Raw genomic sequence first — 21,493 nt, forward strand, 5'->3', positions numbered from 1 at the left:
AGCAGAGACTACAAACATGTGGAGGGATTGGCTGTGTTAGTCTAGTGAAAGAGTCAAAAACTGATGCGTACACTTATGTCTGCACTTTTTTATTTATTTTTTTAATACGAACAAAATTATTCTGGCCACGTGTTTATTTGGTAGGTCAATGAAAGGCTTCAGTTAGTTAAGAGTGAGGTAAAAAAGAAATTGCGTTGATGTTTGCAATTTTGTCTTGTGATACAATATTGGAAATTTTAAAAAACAAACAAAAGAAAACATTTTTGGAAATATTTGTGGGTGCTTTCTTGTTTTCGCTTGGTTTTTTTTGTACTACTCGACCACTAAAGTGGCCCTCCAACGAGATGACAGTGCCAGTAGTGGCCCACAGCTCATTTAAGTTTGAGACCCTTCTTTAGATTGTTTAATATCACATCGTAGACTTCTGATCTATTTTGTCATTGGCAGCTTGTCTCCAGACCATTACTCTCCTGGGTCCCATGTTTGGCTTCCTTTTGGGTTCCTATTGTGCCAGACTATATGTTGACATTGGATATGTTGATATGGGTAAGGTTTTTCTTTGTGTGTCTGGGTTTTGTTTTTTGTTTTTTATATGATACACGACTCATTATGGTTAGAGCTCATCTTAAAAGTATCCGATAGATGGCAAAAGCTGACAAAATTCAAAGCAGTGATTTTACCTGAAAGAATATAAAAACCTGTCTGCGTTAGAAACAAAAAGAAAATGTACACATTTAGATCTTTTTAGGCAACGACACATTTCTCTGCAATTTTGCCTATACACTACCACATTGGATTTTAAATCAAATATTTTAAATAAATTAAATCAAATATTTCAAATTGACTGTAAAATTAATGCAAACATTTTTTTTTAATTAAAGTTAAAAGTTAAAGTCTGCACTTCAATCACATCATGATTATTTGGGTTGACATTGAATGGGATGGTCTGGAGGCTAAAATGACAAAACTGTCTTTGTCTAACAAATCAAGTTTATGTACCGTGTAAGGCCAAGAAGCTGGATGGGGGTAACAAGAGTTAAAGAACAAACTTTCACAAGTTAAAAACATTTTAGCCAGTCTACACTTTTGTCAACAGAGATATTTTGATTGAGACTTGTTTATGCGAAGCCTTTATTTGAAGACTTCCTGAAGAAAACTTGAAAATTCTTCTCTTTTACATAGAAAGTGTGACCATCACTCCTAAAGATTCCCGCTGGGTGGGTGCTTGGTGGATGGGTTTTCTTGTGTCCTCTGGCCTTCTGCTTATCTCCAGCATTCCCTTCTGGTTTCTGCCCCGTTCGATGCCCAAGCAGGAGAGTGAAGAAAACCATGAAACTCCAGTCTGCGAGATCCTTAACAAGACAGAGGATGCGCAAAGCAACAACCAAAACTTCAAGCTGACTGAAATTGCCAAAGGTAGAGTCGTCGTCTGTTTGCATGTGCAGGTTGATGGATCTTACGTGATTTTTGTGGATGTTCCTGCCCAGGGTTCCTTCCATCATTGAGGCATCTGTTAGGAACTCCTGCTTACTTCCTGCTTCTTTGCGGGAGCATCCTGAAGTTCAATGCATTCATCGGTCTACTCACCTTTAAAGCCAAATACATGGAGCAACAGTTTGGACAGTCTGCATCCAGGGCAAACTTCCTCATAGGTAAAAATACTGAAATCAATAAATTATGTGTTCATATTGAACTTTTGATAGAAAAGTGGAACATAGGCGCAGTAATTTATTGACACGTGTTCAAACATACATGAAAATAGTGTTTTTACAACTCTATCAAGCTTGAAGGTCAGCATTTGCAATGACCACCAACACAACACAGCCTGAACACTCCCAGAGAAACTTTCTTTTAATTTGCTACCCTTCAGGAATAGTTCTCCAGGCTTCTTTAAAAACATTCAAAGCTCTCCTTTGGCTGCCTTTTGTTCTGTTCTCTGTCAAAATTATCCCACACTGTTTCAGAGCTTGATAAATCAACTCAGAACAGGTTCGGAGAGGACAGCCTGTGAAGGAAAACTGTACTCGTAGGTGTATAGATACCCAGCGCCAACCCTGCACACTTCTGCCTTTTCTCATTTCCCTTCCTTCAGGATGGCTTCTTCACAGCCAACATTCCTCTGAGACATGCATCTCTCATGTCCTGTGTCAGATCTTTTTTTTTTTTATTAGATTTTTTCCTATTTCTTCAGAGCATGACTTTTAGATACTGTTAATTTGCTGGCAACAGTGTTACACCCTTCTGCAGCCCCTAATCTCCTCAGTGTGTTCAGCTGGTGCTAATTGGCCACACCTACTCAGGTGTGGATAAAAGCATACCTGAAGCAGGCTTTCAGAGAGAGGCTCACTAGTTTTTGCCTTGGTGGTTCCAGCCATTTTAGCCAACCTGCTATGCATTTTAAGATAAAACCTCTTCTCACTGAAATTCTGGTATTCTTCTCCTTATTTATGTTGGGGCTTTTGAGCCGGGTTGTAACACGTTCACCTTCTGTGAATAAGCAGTGTGTACTTTTAGATAAGGTTTAAATGATCAAAATGCACTCAAATATTTAACATCTAACAAACAAATCATTAATAATCATTAAGGAAAATGTGCTTGGTATAAAGTATGTATATGTGATATGATGTATGAAGTATACAAGCAATATTCCCCTGTGTTTCCTTCAGGTGTCCTGAACCTGCCAGCAGTGGCAATAGGGATCTTCCTCGGAGGGCTGCTGATGAAGAGGTATAAGCTGAGTGTGGTATCAGGAGCTCAGCTTTCCTTTGCAACATCCTTTATGTCCTATCTCCTCATGCTGCTGCAGTTTGGCACCAAGTGTGATAACATACCCATAGCGGGGCTCACTGTATCGTACAACGGGTCAGTGTTGAGACAAATATCACTGATTTAGCAACTTTCTTCCTGTGTCCACTGTAGATCAAAATATCCATTGCTTCACTCCCTTGCAGGACAAAAGGTGTATTGTACAGCAGAGAAATGCTCTTCTCTGAGTGTAACAGGGACTGCTTGTGTTCAGCAGAGGAGTGGGACCCCGTTTGCTCAGATAGCGGCATCACTTACATCTCCCCATGCATGGCTGGCTGCTTCAGCTCCAGCGGACACGGCAAAAACACCGTAAGGACAATTACAAGAGAGCACAGAGGTATAATGTAAAGTGTAAACATGTGTATCAGCCACTTGTTGGAAGATATTTGGGTCAAGAATGTCTTGATTGCGGTGTATTGAGGTTACATTACATTTTAAATACTGCTACTTTGTAACATGAACTCTTGATATTTATATATGTCTCATCCTTAAATGCATTTGAACAGCACTCCCATGGTAAATGGATTGCATTTACATTTTCTGCTCTTACTGACCACTCAGAGAGCTTCACAGACCACATGTTCACGGCACTTTGTATCCCTTTCATTTACATTTATACTTTTACTCACACACAGTGATGACACACATCAAAGGCAGTTCTTAGGGTTCAGTATCTTTCCCAATTACACTTCAACACTTTGACACATGGGTTGAGCTGAGGTTGAACCACTGTAACCTGATAAAACATGTTCATAAGCAGTACTGTGGGCCATTTCAAAGGAACACCCTTTATTAGCGACACTGAAAAAAATTAAGAAAATTTAAGCTATCAAAATGCTTTGATAGCTTAAATTCTGAAATAAAATATTTTTTTACAATGCTTTAAAATGTACTGTGATGGTTAATTCACCAGTATGTGAAAGCTCTTCAATCAATAAAAAAAATATTTTTTTTTAATGCTAGAATGTCTGAAACCAGCACCACTGACTGAAACTGACTGAAACTAGTACACTGGGAACAATAGGCTGTGAGGTCAGTTCTTTGATTGTTAATATGCAAATTCTCATGACCATTGATCAACAACCCCTCATCAAAACCCACTGATCAAAGGCAATGAGTACCATTCACAGAGAGTTGGGGAATGGCTGCAATCACAGCATTATAAGATGGTAAATGGCCTGTATTTGTATAGCGCTTTACTTAGTCCCTATGGACCCCAAAGCGCTTTACACTACATTTAGTCATCCACCCATTCACACACACTGGTTATGCACTCAAAAAAATGAAACGTTGACTTTAATTAAAATTATTTTGTCAACAGGTTCCACGAAATTGAATTATGTTAGTTTAAAGCAAAAATCTTTAGTTCATCTAATTTAAAAAAACTACTTAAGATTAACAAGACATATTTAAGACTAACTAAATCAAGTTATGTTGTATGAACATAGATGATATATTTTCAGGTTAGATAGTTTAGATTAGTTACTTCAACACATTTCTTATTTGTGGCAGTAAAATGTTAAATTTAAGTTAGATTAATTCAAATATTATATTTTCAGCCACCTTGTGCTTTATTAATTAGTTTTACATAAATCTATTTTGTCAACAGGTTCCACACAAATGAATTAAGTACATCCAACTTATTTTTTAAAATTTCTTTTATTGCCAACACATTCAGTGAGCATTTGTGTAAACCCAGTCCAAAATAAAACACAACAGCTCATTAGGGTTAGTAATTAACAGTATGTAGACAGATGCAACATCAAGACTTTAAATTAAATGTCTGTATCTACCAGAAATAGAAGAAAAAAAAAAAACGCATTGAAGATCACATAACACATTGATAAGATGACACTTGAGTTATGCACATGTGATGCTAGTAAGGTCTGTGAGTGTTTTTTTCTTTTAGTGTCTAAAATGGATAGCAAAGTTGCTATTTGCAATGATTGCTTAGGGTCAGTCCAGTAACACAATGCCAATGAAGTGCTTTCCTTTAACAATGCAAAGTGAAGTGTCCACCTCAACAGCCACAATTAAAAAAAAAATTTATGTAACAACAACAACAACAACAACAACAACAATAATAATAATAATAATAATAATAATAATAATAATGATAATAAATAGTCCACTGATATTAGCAATCAAAGAAAATTACATCACCATCCCAAATAAAACTTTAACAAAACATGCCAACATTATGGTCTAACAATAAAACAGCTTGTCAGCGTTCAGTTTTTTTGCAACAGCACAGCAGTAACCATTTAACACTCGCCACTGTCAACATTTATTTTACCAGTGTTTGGGCAAAAAACTTCAGATGTAAACATTTTAACATGGAAACAATTGTTCGTCTTTAAAAGTCCACAAAATATACATTCATCCTGCATTCCCAACTTGGATGATCTGATATCCTCGTGTTGGTGTTGTTCCCAGACCATCATGAAAATGTTGTTCCAGGTTCAACATTGCAAGTGACCAATCACATTGTTGTGACGTTATTCTTTTGCGCGCCAAGCCATTTGTGCATTTATGAAATTCCAATGTTACAAGGACAATATCAATTCTGCTTAATGTTTATTAAAGGGTTACGGTTAGGGTTAGGGTCAGTTGATCGGCGGACAGAGGCGGTTTCACGCAGCTTAAGTACAGTTTTTTGTTTTACGCCGTTTTTTCCCGAAGTCGCAAAAGTATGACGTCACAACATTCTGATTGGTCACTTGCAATGTTGATCCTGGAACAACATTTAGTATGATGATCTGGGAACAACACCAACACGAGGATATCAGATCAACCTCCTAACTTACCCTTATTTTTAGTATGTATTGCAATTACCTTTACAATGCACACAATGTAACACAAACTGAATATGAACATATTTCCACCTCATAACAATATGCCTTGAACGCTAATATACACACCACCCTTCAACATTTCTGGTGCAGTATCATCTCTCAATTAAATCCTTTAAATCTCAATACTTTTGATTGTCTCTTACTAGCCCCCCCACAACAGTAAAATCTCTCAAATTGTAGTAGTTTACAAACTTTTCAAAATGTTCTAAATTTCTCTTAAATGTAATTTTCCCGTTATCTGTCATTTACAAATTACCATTTTATTCCCATTCAGCCTCCGAAAAACTTCTGTCCATCTGACAGAACATTCATCATCCAAATTAAAGGTTGGCTTATTCATTCAGTGTATTCTTGAGCAACTGTACCTTGGTCAAGAGTCTGCTGACATACAGATGAAGGAAGAGCTTCTGAAGTACTTCAAAGAAAGCTTTCAGTCTTGAGGTTAACTGAGATTCAGTGCATATATCCCACCCATTAAGAATGCACATGCAGAGGCCAGGTCTTCCAGGTCATGCAGGACACACTAGATGGTTATACCCACATCGGCTGGAGGAGTGCTGGGATCAGCTCTTTCGATGGTAAAGATAGCAAGGGTAATTTGTTCCAGCTCCCTCTGAACAGCTGTAGCTTAGACACAAAAACATAGAAAAATGGCATCCAGTTTTAAAAAAAGAAAGAAAAAGGGCCAAAGCTACCCTTTAATGACGTAAACACAATATTAGGAACATGCACCCCAGTGCGCCACTATTTCAGACTACAGATTCAACGATAAATATAAATAGTTTGGGTATACAAGAAGATTTCCCAAAACATTTAAACAGGTTCCATGCAAATTACAACAACAACAACAACATTACAACATGCAACAACATTAGTTATTCAAAATTTGGTTTAATACAGATAAAAAACAAAACTAAAATTACCAACCAATTATTCTTTGAAGAGGATGCTTGGGTCTTCATTCAGGTAAAAAGGTAGTGCCCTGAGGACACACTCCCTCCCCTTTTCAATAGTTTCCTTCTGTAGAGAGTGGCAGAGATACAGGAAGAGAAAACAGATATACTTTAGGATGACAGAAACTCACATTATACGCAAAATGAATGACATATCCACTGCACAGATAGACATGTACACAAGACCAACTAATCATCACATGGACATGAATAGTTAACCTGTTGGGCAGGGTTTCCACCACATTATATATGTCAATAATGGAGGTAAAGACAAACTAATACATCATCTTTTTTGCATTCAAAACATAACATAAAAACATTCACTTCTGGTTTAACCTAAATCAAGGGATCAGATTTTACATATGTTTAGGTAATTTAAATTTTCAACATTTTGAGTACCAAACTTTGTCTTGCTTAATATAAATGTAAGTGCACTGTGCAGCTACCATACACTAGCTGTTTAAATTTGAAAATGATCTTATTAGCCATAATATTTTGCTACCAACAGAATAACGCACCTGTGTGGCTGGGGCCAAAGTTTGTCTAATTTTCTTCCCTGCAACGCCTCCTTTTTTCTTGAAGACTTTTATGAGCTGGTCAGTGTATTGGTCAAGTTGTGTAAAAAGCCTTGGAACATGTGCAGCAGTAGTAATCCTCACATATTCTGCTTCCACCTGAAAATATGTCAACAAACACAACATACTGTACTGTAAATATACATACTATATGTACACATATACAAACTAAAACTAATGTAGTAAGACCTCATTAAAGCTATAATTTTAACACAAACATTTACACAAAATGCTAATGGAGCCATTACAGCTTTTATTGTTATTTATCAAGTTCCAAAAAATATTGATCACAGCTGATCTGAAAAGAATTTCATGCCTCAGGCCCTTGAACTGCAACCTTTACCATGGTTCAGATGTGGAGAAGAAATAACAGGGGCATGGGATGGGTCACAAAAGAAAACTTAACTTATAAAACAGTTTTGTTTTTAAAACTATAACAGTTCACATACCACATACAAGCTCAGCAATACCACATACACCACATCAGTATAGGAGGGAGCAGGTAAAGGCAGGATCTGAGATTTATAAAGTAAAACAAGAAATTCATTACTTAATTTCAAGAAGCAAATTATTGTTTGAATTACAACTAAATAAAATACTACTCAGAAGAAAAGCAAGAGATTGACACTGCCATGTGCTAACTTTCTATAGAAGCAATTATCACCAGGTCTGTCGACCTCCATTGTCTGTCCACTCATGTCTTGAATAATTTTATTAAAAAAATTAAGTGTGTACTTTCACAAACTGTAATTTATAACTACATTGATATGTATAACTCCGCTAGGAAACATGCTGTATTTACAGACCATTTTTACATAATACAGATTACTGATAGAGCAGAACAATGGTGTCACAGTGGCTTTCGCCCTTGACTTTTTGGATTTTAAATGTCACTTTATGCTATCCTTGCTATCCTATTCGATATTTCCGACTCTCGGATTACAGAAAAGGAATCCCAAGAAAGCAAATGGAAAAATAACCCCTTGAAAGAATAACCCCATGAACCCCTGTAGCTAATCCCTTAATAAAACAAAAAACAATAAAAATGTTTCTTACACAGTCCACAAAATAAGCATGTCCAGGACCCAGTAAAACTAATGTAAAACAAGCACACGCAAACGATATAACATGTCTTGTAAGACAAACGCAAAATATAACCATGCTGGACATATAGATACTACACAACATAGTCAAAGAAAAAAGTGGTCTTACCTCTCAAAGAAACAGCAGCTTGGCGCCAAAACAGCCTTTTTCAGTTAAATTTGAAGTCTTGTGCATGAGCAGGCACAAGCCGTGAAACCTTCTTGTTCTGCGCGGTTTCATTACAACTGTTTTTGCATTACTGCCACCTTGTGGATATACAAGGTATATCGATCCTAATTGACTTAACTTAAATGTTATGCGATCAAGTAACACATTAGTATTATGTACGTTGAATAATAGACACAATTACGTAGACTTGATTAGAAAAACATATGTTAACTTAACAAAAACATATATTTTAAGTAAAATGAAAATAAATAATTAATATACACTGAACAATCCACCTCATTCATTTTTTTGAGTGTGGCAAGCTATGTTGTAGCCACAGCTGCCCTGGGGCGCACTGACAGAGGCGAGGCTGCCAGACACTGGCGCCACCATTCGGCAACGGGTGAAATGTCTTGCCCAAGGACACAACGACCGAGACGGTTGGAGCCAGGGCTTGAACCGGCAATATAATATTTACAGATTTCTAAAATACTTGTGTTTTCTTATTTTTTGTGACAGGTGGTCTAATGAATACCATCCATGTAACCATGATAAGCAGTCAGAATAATAAAAATCCTCCACTTTTCTCACTTTTTATCATTTTAAAAACTATTTTTAAAAGTCTTTTAAAACTATTTTAAAAACTGAAAACTCACTCTCTTTTAAAAGCTCACTCATTACCATCTAATTATTTTACACTTGTCAATTAACATTAAAAAAGGGTCAACTTTTAATTAACCCCAAAATGTATCAATTTGATCAGACACATACAGTATATAGTGTTATTTTGTTGCATGTATAATAAATGAATAGAAAGCACATATGTCAGTGTTTGTGATATAGCTTGAGCGTAGCAGTACATTTCAATATTCAGTTTTGTTTTCACAAAATTTCAAGTATTACTCCGAGAAGTTAGCAGAGGTTTCGCAGCATTCTCTGAAACATGATCACATATAGTACTTGTATATAATACTTATAGATTAGATTATTTGTGTTGCAAAGATATAATCCAGTACAAAATCATCACTATTGTTGTTCTTCAATGTTTCTACTAGTTGCTGTTGAGGAAGATGATGTTAGCCAGGAGGCATGATGTTACACTGTTGCTACTAAAGCATTTTTCAGCGTGTACTCTCAGTGTATTTTCCTATTGTTGTAAATGTTATTGATTAGCTGTTATGTGCTTTTCTTCTTATGCTCTTGTAAATATCCCCTACCCTTTCTTCGACTATAAAATCCTCTGGGTGAAGTGTCAGATGTTACGTGGAGAGCAGTTTTGTCCCTTGTCTCTTCAGGAAACTCAAATCTCAGTTGCTTTAAACTTTAAAAAGTGTAATTTTACGGACTTTTAACGTGTTTGATTAACAATGCTTACTTTTCCTGGGTAGAAAATGCAAAATGAAATAATTTTACAATCCAGTTCCAAAAATGCCTGGATGTAAAAGACATGAAAATATATATAAATGTAAATATTTTCTCTTTCCCAGGTCTTTCACAACTGCACCTGTGTGTCCACCTCCTTTCCAGCAGGCAGCAGTTCATCAGTGAGACTGGGCCAGTGCCCTCATGCCAAGGACTGCAGCCGAAGCTTCACTTCCTATATGGCCATATCTGTTCTCAGCTCCTTTATCAATGCTCTGGGAGCCACACCTGGCTACATGGTCATTATACGGTCTGTAAAAACTTAGTGTTGCTTTCATGTCTATTAGCAGCCTAAAGTAGTGGTAGACAGTGAAATGGAAGGACTCAAAATAGTTATAACGTAACACGGCTAAGTGAGGTGGAGAGAGTATAGATAGATTGGCAGAAACTTGGAAGCGTGGGGGCCAAATAGAGACTGAGCAGGCATGCGGAGGGCTGGTGAGGTTAAAAACCTGGGAGGCACAAAGACAGGAAGGTTTAAACCTTTGACACATTGTCTTCTGCCACAAAAGATGATAGAACGATCATGCAAAGACTGGATAAAATACCTGGTTAGATAAACTACTCAGGATTATTGATCATTTGACATGGAGGCACATCAATCCACTGGCTGCTAAGGAGCAGGAGGGAGGCACTAAGAGAAAAACAAACAGAGCAAGAAGAAACAAAATGGAAAGGCGGACAGAGAGAAAGACAGAGACAAGATAATTCCAGTGAGAGGAGAAAACTTTGCTGTTTTGATGCAATCAAGTATTGGCTGCTGTGACCCTGACTCAAGGGAAGCATAAACAAAGTTACTTTTTGACAAGTTTTTTTTCTACACATTTCTAAAAGTGTGGTGGTGACACATGCAATGAAAGAACGTAAGTAAGTATCACCTGAAAAGGGTTTAAAGGAATAGTTTCACCTTTTAAAGAACTAATGTCCAGCATTAAATAACAGTATTAAGCAAAAACTGCAAGATAGTTCCCCAATAATTCCACTAAAATTTAGCCCAGCCAAAGTCTGTTCCTGCATCCTGTGTATCACTTCACGTCTATCCATTGCTGCTATGGAGACCCGTCAGCCTACTGTCACCAGTTTATTTTTTATAATGTACTCCTTATTTTCTTGATTTTTTTTGTTTTGTACTTGCAGATGCATCACACCCGAGCTCAAATCCCTTGCTCTGGGTATTCAGACCTTGGTAACTAGGACTCTTGGTAAGCTTCAGTACTTTCACTTTGACGTAAAGCATAAATATATGTCACTCTGCTTGAATCCCAAAAGGTTTATTTTCTCTGGATAAAAGTTTTGTCCCCATTGCCAATGCTGTCTGTAGGTGGAATTCCTGCACCGGTGTATTTCGGCGCTTTGATTGATTCAACTTGCCTTAAATGGTCTATGAAGAGTTGTGGCGGTAGGGGGGCATGCCGTATTTACAACTCTGATATGTACAGGTACCACACGGAGAAATTCCAGTTTACACTATTTAAACAAATTTGCCAAAAATTATTGACTAGCATTATAATTGTTGTAAAGACCTTTGCTGATTTGCCTCAATCCAATTCTGTTCTCTACTTTTAGGATCATTTTCCTGGGTTTGATTACTTGTATCAGTGGCTCCTCTTATTTTTTCCTCATTGCTGTCATCATCCTTCTCAGACGCCAGTTCCGAAAGCCAGAGAAGGACACAGACAAGCAGGAGCAAAAAGCATCAAAGGATTTTGAACTAAAGACGCCATTAAACCTCACTGAGGAGATTAGAGCCAGTCCTGAAACTCCCAACTTACCCAGTGCTACAAAAATTTGGGTAAAGATTGCTACAGATTTGGAGGAAGGAGGAGAGGTCCACACAGTAGAACTGCCCCCTCATAATGATGGAGTAATCTCTACAAGTAATGCACAGGAGGCTAAATACATGACAGATACCTGCGCTGAAGTTATTCCTCTGTCTTCTGATGGCACAAACACAGAGATAGTCCGTAAAGAATCCATCGGACACAAAGTAATAGAGAAGCAGGACGATCACATTGATGACAAGAGCAAATTGGAGAAAGAGAGGCAGCAACTAAACTGATGGACCACATAAAGACTGTGTTTAGCAGAGTGGTCTCCAACACAAAATCAAACTGGAATAGATGGAACAAGTCCCAAAGTTTGGTCAAAATATAATTTTCCTGTTAAGAGGGACTACTTTCAGGACAATGTCACGGTTAATGCTAATAGTATTTTCCATCCTTTTTTTTTTTTTTTTTTGCAGGATGCAGCTATTATAATCAGTGTTGGGTGTGAAACGTAACAAAGTAAAAAGTCCTTAGATAAAAATTTGGGGGGGTTTGTTTTTCAGTTCACAATCTCAATTAGGTACTTTTTAAATATTTAAAAGTACCTAATTAAATATTTCCTGTTTTGTTTCACAATATTTTTGGCTCCTTATAACTCATTAGCATCCAGCTACATACTGGAATGTAACCAGTTGTAGAGCTCAGCCAGCATGATTGTGCATATGACAACATTTATATTGCAGAAGAATTTGAATTACTGTGTACCACAGTTATATTTATTGTCTGTCAGCTGCTAAGGAGCTGTGCTTCATGTTTTGAAGTAATCTGCAGTCAAAGTAAGTGGTAAGGCCAGTTGAGAAAGAGACTGATGACTGTATGTGGCATGAATGATGGACCACATTATAACACTCATTAACACACACTTTCCTGGTTGTTGTTCGAACACTCTCGCGGTTGCATCTTCTCAGCTCCCAGCCGCCCATACACCACCAACAACACCATTCAGGAGCCAGTTTACTCTCATATGCCAGGGAGGCTTGATGACCCAATGCAAGTCAGGTGTGTCCGCCTCCCCGCAGTCGTGCTCCACCACACTCTGCTTCTCCAAAACTTCAGCTAAAGCTTGCTCTACGAGGGAAATTAACAAGCTTGATGCTGGTTCTGTGGAAATGAAGATGATGCTGTCAACATGCTAATCAATGAAGTAAAGTCAGTACAGTCAAAAGTATGAGTACAGTAGACTACAAGCCCTCTGGACGTATAACCAGCATGCTGTATGCAAAAGGGGTTTTATTTTAATTTTATTTTTTTTAGGTAATGCTTTAATGTAACTGATTACTTTTTATATCCAGTAATCTTTTAAATTTACATGCTATTTTTAAAAGTAATGTTACCCAACACTGGTTATATCACGCTTAATCCTGTGAAGAAAGAGCGCTACCAGTGTCCACATTTGTAGAAACAGTCTCTGGAACAAAAATGAAGTTGTGCTGATGTATGTATATGATCACATGACCGCTTTGCAAGGTCCCAGAGTGAAAAATTTTATAGATTACTTCAACTTCTTGAAAAAAAAGTTTTTTTTGTGTAAATAAATGGATGTTTGAATGACTAGAATTATTTTTGCATTCATTAAGCAGATCTCATGTATACACAGTACAGACTTTGAATGGAATGCATTTGTCTATAAATGCAGTCATAGAGATGCAATAAAATTGTGAAACGTCTGGGCATGGCAGCAACACATTCAGAAAGTTTGCCTTCAAAGTAAAAGCTCCGAGGCACAACGTTTACTTTGAAGGCACTCCATCTCCATTTCTGGTTTGTGACACGATCTTTCAAGGTTTTTTTTTTTACAGCTGGGCTTGTAAGTAGCAAGTATTTGCCTGAAAAATGGGAAAAACCTCAGGGAACCACAGTTCCCTTTCCCTTTTTTATAGATAATATAAAGTCATCTTCTATATACAATCCCAGTTCCAAAAGGTTAGGACATTTTAAAATGGAAATCAAAACAAAATGCAATGATTTGCAAATTCCATAAACCACAAAAATGCTAGGTCATTTTGAATTTGGTGGCAACAACACGTCTCCAAAAGGGTTAGTTTACCTGACAACAGCTCAGTAACATGATTCTGTATTGTAATAAAAGCAGGTAAGAGAGGCAAAGCTTCTCAAAAGTAAAAAAGGTCAGAGGTTTATCACTATGCAGTAACCAAAAAACAAAAAAAGAGTATCTCCAGATTGTGCAGCAATTTCAGAATAATTTTTCTCAACATGAAATTGTGAGGACTTTAGGACAAGCCTGAAAAAACATATCAGGTGCCTGTGATCTTCAAGTGGCACTGCATTAAAAACAGGCATGATCACTGACCGTGCCATCCAGAAATGCAGCCCTGTCATGCAAAAAAGAAGCCATAAGTGAACATGATCCAGAAACATTGCTGTTGTCTGTGGACCAAGGCTCATATAAAATGGACCAAGGCAAAATGGAAAACTGTTCTGTGCTGAGACAGACCGACCCTTGAAATACTTTTTGGAAAACATGGAGCCCAAATACTTCAGACTGAAAAGCAGACTTGTCATTCAGGAGGAATATGTGGAAATGTGTCATGAATGTTGAAAACGTTTTAGAGGAATATATTTTTAACCCTAAGGCCAATTCGAAATTGTATACTGCATTTGTTTCAGTAGCATGGCTTCATAGTAGAAGAGTCTGGATGCTAAACTGGAATGCCTGCAGTCAAGATCTTTTATCAACTGAAAACATGATGAGATGAAAAACATTCCAAACAAGATCAGGAATATTGATACGTTTTAGGGGATGGGGGGTATTTTTAGACTGTACGGTGAGGCTCAAACATCAAGGTGAAGTACAAAAGACTAGATCACAAATGTAGCTGCTAAATGTGTCTTTGTTTTCACCAGCTGTTTTGACCAGTGTAAAAATCTGTGTGCTTGATTTTGCGTCAGGTGGGAAAAGGTTGAAAAGAAAAAACACTCCAGAGAGGTGTGAGAGAGAGTTGCTGTGTTAAGAGTTGTGTGAAATGTACAACCAGCCTATGCTGTTAAGCTCCGGGCAGCAGGAGAAAATAAAAGTATTTTTAGGTGCAGATCCTCAGTAGGTTTTGTCCCTAAGCTTGAATCTTTCATGTCACATTTGGTCTTTTGAACAACAATTCCTAATCAGATTTAAGTTTAGGCAAAATTGAGGACTTGTTTTGCGCACAGAAGTATGTCTTAAAGTATGTTTCTTCTCATTAGCAGAGATATTTTTACAAATACCACTGAAATATGAGGGTTTCTCTGCACTTATGCACGCTGTCCAAGAAGAAAGAAAACACCAGAATCGTAACTTTATGCATAAGACTGCTTGATGTACAAGAGATATTTAGTAGGAAGGTAAAAATGCATTCACAAAGCAACAAAACAAAACACCTTCCTGACTAAGATGTCATTAATGCAATTAATTCAAAAAACATGCTATTTGGTTTCCATGTAGAGGTAGATGTTGGTGACGTCAAGTGTTTATTTTTATCTGTGGATGCATCACGGGCCAGAGAGTTGACACACACAGGTTTCGTGTGTGAGTGCTCCTCCCTCGAATAAACAAAAGTGATGAAATCATGTGACCAAAGAGTTTTCCCACACCAATCAGGTAATGCATCGTGCCAAACTGCCCATGTGACAGTAGTTAACTACAAACATGGAAACATTTCCAGGCGTCGATGCTCTCAGTGCAAACAAGTCATAGCACTGCGCTGCTGGCACTCCTTGCTTACGTCCGAATGATTCTCCAGTGAGGTTTCATCCCACTTAGATTCAGTGCTACAAGAATACTAATGAACCATGCTGACCATATTTATTGATGCTTACAAGCAGAAATCTCTGCACTAAAAGTGAAAGGGAGAAAAACTGGATTAAACAGGATTTGATGAAGCTTGTGAAGGTTCACTTGGTTTTGTGTGAGCTTAGTTTTTGTGCTAAATCAAACTGTAAGGTTGGACTTCTCGCATGTACAAAATCAATCCAAGGCACCACATGATGACATGACTTGACTCAATGTTTTCCAGGACTTCCATTAAAAAAAAAGAAAATTTCTTTTCTCTCTTCTTCCTCAAAAAGTTGTAAATTACCAAAAGTCCTGAGGCACAAAATCTCTGGTATATAGCTAAATCAAGTAATTGTTTTCGGACTCTCACGTGATTATGCATTAATGTAAATAAATCAGTCACAACTTTGAAACTTTGAGCTGATATTGTGCAAAGAAATAATAAAAACCCATGTAGCTGCAGAGGAATCAGAAAAATATCCTGTCACTGTCTCTGCAGTTACCTTTTTTTTTTTTTTGAAGCTTACAGGAAACTGGCGGAGGTGTTCATCAGACCGCAGTGGGTTTGGAGGTGTTATACGTCCATTAAGAGTGCACTATATGTCTGTTAGCTCAATCTGCGGTGAAAACCACTAGCACTTACCAGCAGCCTGCTGCCTGTGCTGGCATCTCCCCAGTGAGATAGTAGGATGCTCTCTTTGGCTCACCAGTAACAATAACTATGACATTAAGAGTCATGCACTGTTGTTGTGAAACTGATGGTCTTTTTTTTTTCTTGCAGTGTTTTATGAGTACATTTTTATGAGATATCTTTCTGTGAAAACCACAGCTCATCAGAATTGTCTATTTGTATTTGCTGCTTATTTTCAGTAGATTTATATAAATGTGTGTTATATTAAAACATACTATATATACAGATTTATAATACATATTACATTACACATTACTTAATAACATGATTATCAGTTCAAAGGGAGGCTGATATTCCCTGATTGTAGATGGGAATTTTTTCACACTATCTGTCTAAGTGCACCTTATCGTTCAGTAGCTTTTAGAACCACCTTTAGCAGCAATAACTTGAAGTAATCATTATCTGTGTGACTTTATCAGTCTCTCACATTCCTGTGGAGGAATTTTGTCTCACTCTTCTGTACAGTGTTGCTTGCGTTCATTGATTTTTGCAGGCATTGATTTATGCACAGCTCTCTCAGCATTTCAGCCAGGTTGAGGTCTGGACTTTGACTGGACCATTGTAACACGTTCATTGACTCTGTGAGTCACTGCAAGGTGCCCAGGTAACGTGGCTGTAAAACAAGCCCAAATCATCACCCCTCCACCGCCATGCTTGAAGGTGGAGGGGTGTTTGTGCTGATATGCTGTGAACACAGTGCTGTGTAGTACGGCCAAACAGCTCCACTTTGGTCTCATTTGCCCAAAGGACATTGTTCTAAAAGTCTTGTGGTTGTTAAGGACACGTTTTCTGTTTAGATGTGGTGATTAAGCGCACAAGTCAGAGAGCAATCTCTCTTGTTCGGTTTTTATCTCAGTAAATAAAACCTCGATCAATCACCTCTTGGATTCCAAGCGATGCATATTGTTTACTTAAAAGAAAACAACTTAATATTTGCTTATACAGTCTTTAGGAAACTAAATAAGAAGATGCAACTACTAGTCTAGTTTTCAACTTGTCACACTGTTGGGTTGTGCGGTTCTAAAGTGTCTCAAATTTTACCATCAATTCATTAATTAATACTGTGTTGCTTGTGACACGTCCCATCAAAATAATGAGGCACCATTTATTATTGATGATAATTCATCTTCACATGTTTTATTCATCGTCGTTGAAGCCCAGAGGAAGGCGCTAAGGCCAGAGTTTGGTGACCTACAGTAAAAGTTCACTACATGTCTCAAGGTAAATAGGAAGAAGCCTGACAGTGTTCTTCTCCCTGGTGTGGGTTTGTGGCGGGTCAGTCCCATCACGGCAGCTGATGACAATAGTGACGACTGTGATGATGAGGATGGTGACGTATGCAGACGTGCGTGTGTTTGTGTCTGTGTACTGTGATTATCTTTCGTTCTTTTTTTTTATTCTGCTCATGTGAATATTAAAGAGTGTACATTACGGTAGAACCGAGTGTTATATGACATGTATAAGACCCGCTTTATTCCCTACCCCACCCTTTTGTAGATGAAAATGCAAGGCTATATTTGGAGAGAGCTGATGTCACAAGTGGTTTGAGCAGAGAGCCTATAACTGTTGCAGTCGGCTTGTGTGACAGTCTGACAAACCTTGGAGAGCTCCAGTAGCAGACTGGGATCTAGCCAAGACTACAGAAAGTGAGTATTTTGTCTTTCCTATGGCTTGGATGTCTTTTTCCCCCACAGGTTTTATTTATAGTTGTTAATGAGGTGCTAGAAGAAACTGACATTTATCTCAGTTTTTATATAGTAACATTTTTCTTTAAAAAATTAAAAAGGGAATATTTTAGTAAGTCTATTTCTTGCATATTTTTTAAGTAAGTAAAAGAGAGGTTAGAAGATTAAGTAAAAGATTGAAATTCACATAGAGCACAGGGAAATGTGTAGATGAAAGCTACATTAAGTTAGATGATTCTGTGGAAATATAACTAAGACTGAAATGTACAAAAACGGAAAAAAAACAAACTATTTATTTAAAAAAAAAAATTATGTGTTGTTCTGTAAACAGATGTAACAGTGAGATTGCTGCTACTATTTTCATACGACTAACACAATAAAAGACTTTGTCATCATTTGAACACATATGCAGCTGATTAATTAGTAATGAAATGTTATAAAATGATGTCATTATAATCTAACATTTAAGCTACTCATCAAATTTGGATATATATTACAAAATAATATATTCTTAATTACTTTTACTTCAAAATCAAATCCCGAAAATATTGCACCCTATACTAAAATTGCACATGGTCAGGACATGTTTATATATTTAAAATATATCCAATGTGAATAAAATGATGCGTGCATGTTCAACATTTAAAGCTGGTGCCATTAAATTACCTTTAAGAAACCAGTACTGGCAAATGTACTGTCCTAGTTGAAGTAAAATTCTAAATGAATCCTAAATGAAGTGTTCCTTCAGATTTGCATTTAAAAGCAACTATATTCTAATTATTGTGCTGCACGTTGCTGAAGTTGAAATAATGTCAGCATTTCCAGGAACAACAAGCTTTGTTTTTCAGACTGCTCCTGCTTGAAAATGTCTGCTTGCTCCATTTTATGGTGGAAAAATCCCAGTATCAGATGAGTCGATACCATGGATTTAATTGCTTTTAAAACTATTTCAAAGATTTTTTAAAAAAATGCATTTTTGGCAATCTAACTATAACTTTATTGCATTTTTTTTCAAATATAATTTAACATAGCTTAACACTTATGTTAGACCCTGACATCTATTTTGATGATGTACCTAATTTGTTGGGAATCAGACAAAACTATCACACGTCTCACTGGTTTTCCCTGAAGCACAATAAACAAATGTAACTCCTGTTGTGTTTGCAGGTAATCACGCTTACAGCATGTATCACCTCAGGGTGCCTGTGCTTCTTCTCATGCTGCTTGTGCTGCTGCACTGCATCACCGCTGCCCCAAGCTATAGGTAAGCCAACACATTCAAAGCAGAGAGCCGAGGTGCAGGAGAACTTTGGCTTTCATTTGGCTCAAATGTTGATAATCAAAGATGGAAACCAACTGTGCTCATTTGTGGGGAAAGTGTTTCACTGTGCAGGGAGAAGTGGGGCTGGAGCTAAGTGGCCACTTTCTCTCCTTGTTCTCGGGAGTTGTGGATATCTTCAAGAGCCTATCATCAATGTCAAATGGTTTAGCCCTTTGTCCTCTGTGATTCAGGTACTTCAGTCCCAGCTCATCCAGCGAGCAAGAAAGCGATCTCCCAGATAGCGAAGCCTGGTTGCTTCCCGGGCTAATCTCCAACCCATTTCTCAGCCTCGTGGGTACACGGCCACGAAGGGGGCTCACAGCTATGAACAGGTAGCAGCATTATTGCTTGATTTCATTTTAAAAAAGTTGAAATCTACGAGTATTTTTGTGGTGTTTCTTAATATCTGTGCTTTTCTTAGTCACCATATAGAGAAGAGAAAGTGCAACACAGCCACCTGTGTCACCCAGAGGCTAGCAGACTTCCTGGTCCGTTCCAGTAACACTATTGGTACTGTGTACGCACCAACCAATGTGGGATCTGCCACCTACGGCAAAAGAGGCCTACTGGAGCCTTCAGGCTACGTGAATCTCTAGTGCCAACTGAGGAAACTCCACAGCATTTGCAGCAATCCTCACAGCTCTGATGATATAACCAATCATGTAACAATGATTGTGAGAATGACATATATATATAATGATGGCAATGATGGCAATGATCACAGACTTTTCTTGATTACTTTCTTAACTTAAGAAACAGTGCCTTTGATTTAAAACATCACTGTATATTTTTTTCTGCCTTTTTGTGTGTTGTGGCTTCATATGTTGTTGCACAATGGCATGATGGGAATAATAATAATAAAAAACAACCAAATGTTAAAGTAATTCATGGGAAATAAAATAAAGGAAAAACATGTAAAGCAATATAAAATAAATGTTATTTGTTGTTTTGATAATAAAATTGTAAAAAATATATATATATATTTATATTTTTTAAAACCTTTATGCATTTTAAGCCACATTATTGTATTAGAGCTGCACGCAGGAGCTGTGAGCTGTTAGCATCCATCTGATGAGTACAGAAAACGTTTTCTTTCAGGAGATGTCCATTAATCAAATAAAAGTATTTCACTTTGATTATGAGCAAACTCTGAAAGTTGCATTGCCACTGGAATAAACTTAAAAATGAAGTAGCCATTCTATTTCACGCAGCTCATTAATTCACCCAGCTCCATAACACCAAGAAATAAACAACTCACGTTTGCCATAACGTCAAGCTTTCATGAGGAACACAGCAGCCAAAGAAACTCAGAGGAAATGCTGATAATTCAGCCCCAAATTCAATCTCATCTTTCACTCTCATCACAAGCAAACGATGGTTCAGCATTTTGAGAATAACACTTGTTCACTTTCTTGCTAGACAAGATAAACACCACTTTCATTTCTGTAAAACAAAAAAGTCGTATATGTTGCTGACGCAAGCAAATGCTCAAGACACACAAAACAGGGGAAGCGGTAGGAACTTCTGAGGGACTTTTAACACTAAATAATTAGTCTGACTTCCTGGTATTATGAAATGCAGAAGCTTATGAGGTACCATTTTATTCAAATCATTTTTAGTGCCTGTTATTTGAGTCCATATCAAACCAACTTTGCACATCAATGCCATGAAGACGATGCACCCCAAAGCATCCAAAAAGTACCTTAAGTGGCGTGCTATGAACTCATCGGCCACCGTATTATCTACACCTTCTTAGTCCTTCGTTAAAGCCACTTTTTTTTTCAGGACACTCTTAATTCTTCATGGAAGAGATTCAATGAGTTTCTGGAAACATTCCTTAGAGTTTCAGGCCCATATCGACATGACAGCGTCACACAGTTCCTGTAGATTTGTTAGTTGCACGTCCATGATGTGACTACACCTTTTCACTATACTGTTTAAGTACAGGGAACTCATTGTCAAGTTTGAGATGATTTGTGACATGATGCTGAAAACAGCAATCAGAAGATGGGTACACTGTGGTCATACAGGGACGGACATGACCAGCAACAATAGTCAGACTGTGGTGTATAAATGTTCAGTTGGTACTAAGTGTCCCAAAGTTTGCTACACCATTACAACAACACCAGCCACACTGATACGGGGAAGGATGGATCCATAGTTTGATGTTGCTTACAGCTAATGTCACAGCAAATAATAGAGACTCATTAGACCAGGCAAGTTTATTCCAGTTTTCCAATTTTTGTGATCCTGTGGGAATTCCAGTCTCAGCTGTGACAGAAATAGTACCCGATGTGGTTTCCTGCTGCTGTAGCCCATCTACTTTGTGACTTGATG

At 37.5% G+C, this 21,493-nt stretch overlaps 2 protein-coding genes and 2 long non-coding RNA genes across 5 annotated transcripts in view; 2 read left to right on the forward strand and 2 right to left on the reverse strand.

Moving 5' to 3' along the window:
* The window catches only part of slco1e1 (solute carrier organic anion transporter family, member 1E1), a 31,050-nt gene extending 17,901 nt beyond the window's left edge, over positions 1-13,149 (forward strand). The window contains exons 7-15 of the mRNA XM_085386713.1: positions 448-546; positions 1,183-1,416; positions 1,488-1,652; positions 2,667-2,862; positions 2,952-3,117; positions 9,930-10,114; positions 11,002-11,066; positions 11,186-11,303; positions 11,431-13,149. Coding sequence (XP_085242839.1) covers positions 448-546; positions 1,183-1,416; positions 1,488-1,652; positions 2,667-2,862; positions 2,952-3,117; positions 9,930-10,114; positions 11,002-11,066; positions 11,186-11,303; positions 11,431-11,923 — 1,721 coding nt within the window. The 3' untranslated portion in view covers positions 11,924-13,149. The remainder of the gene's footprint in view (positions 1-447; positions 547-1,182; positions 1,417-1,487; positions 1,653-2,666; positions 2,863-2,951; positions 3,118-9,929; positions 10,115-11,001; positions 11,067-11,185; positions 11,304-11,430) is intronic.
* Positions 1-21,493, reverse strand: part of LOC146650167 (uncharacterized) — a 63,942-nt gene that overhangs the window by 6,270 nt on the left and 36,179 nt on the right. The gene's annotated exons all lie outside the window — the stretch shown is intronic.
* LOC146650168 (uncharacterized) lies at positions 5,084-8,747 on the reverse strand. 2 transcript variants are annotated; one of them, XR_014908163.1, is made up of 5 exons: positions 8,404-8,747; positions 7,641-7,706; positions 7,135-7,290; positions 6,591-6,683; positions 5,084-6,284 (listed from the first exon to the last, which is right to left on the reverse strand). It is a non-coding gene; the product is annotated as an uncharacterized LOC146650168 (long non-coding RNA). The 2 variants fall into 2 exon arrangements; XR_014908162.1 differs by having other exon boundaries at positions 5,084-6,290.
* On the forward strand, positions 17,442-20,221 carry iapp (islet amyloid polypeptide). The gene is made up of 5 exons (XM_085387132.1): positions 17,442-17,495; positions 17,648-17,796; positions 19,003-19,099; positions 19,348-19,488; positions 19,578-20,221. Exons 3-5 carry the CDS (start codon positions 19,020-19,022, stop codon positions 19,750-19,752), a joined length of 396 nt encoding a protein of 131 aa, XP_085243258.1. The 5' UTR covers positions 17,442-17,495; positions 17,648-17,796; positions 19,003-19,019; the 3' UTR covers positions 19,753-20,221.

This window comes from Rhamphochromis longiceps, linkage group LG17, assembly GCF_057381845.1.
Source record: "Rhamphochromis longiceps isolate RC_006_pf linkage group LG17, R_longiceps_female_GT1.1, whole genome shotgun sequence".
In the NCBI taxonomy this organism is placed as follows: domain Eukaryota; kingdom Metazoa; phylum Chordata; class Actinopteri; order Cichliformes; family Cichlidae; genus Rhamphochromis; species Rhamphochromis longiceps.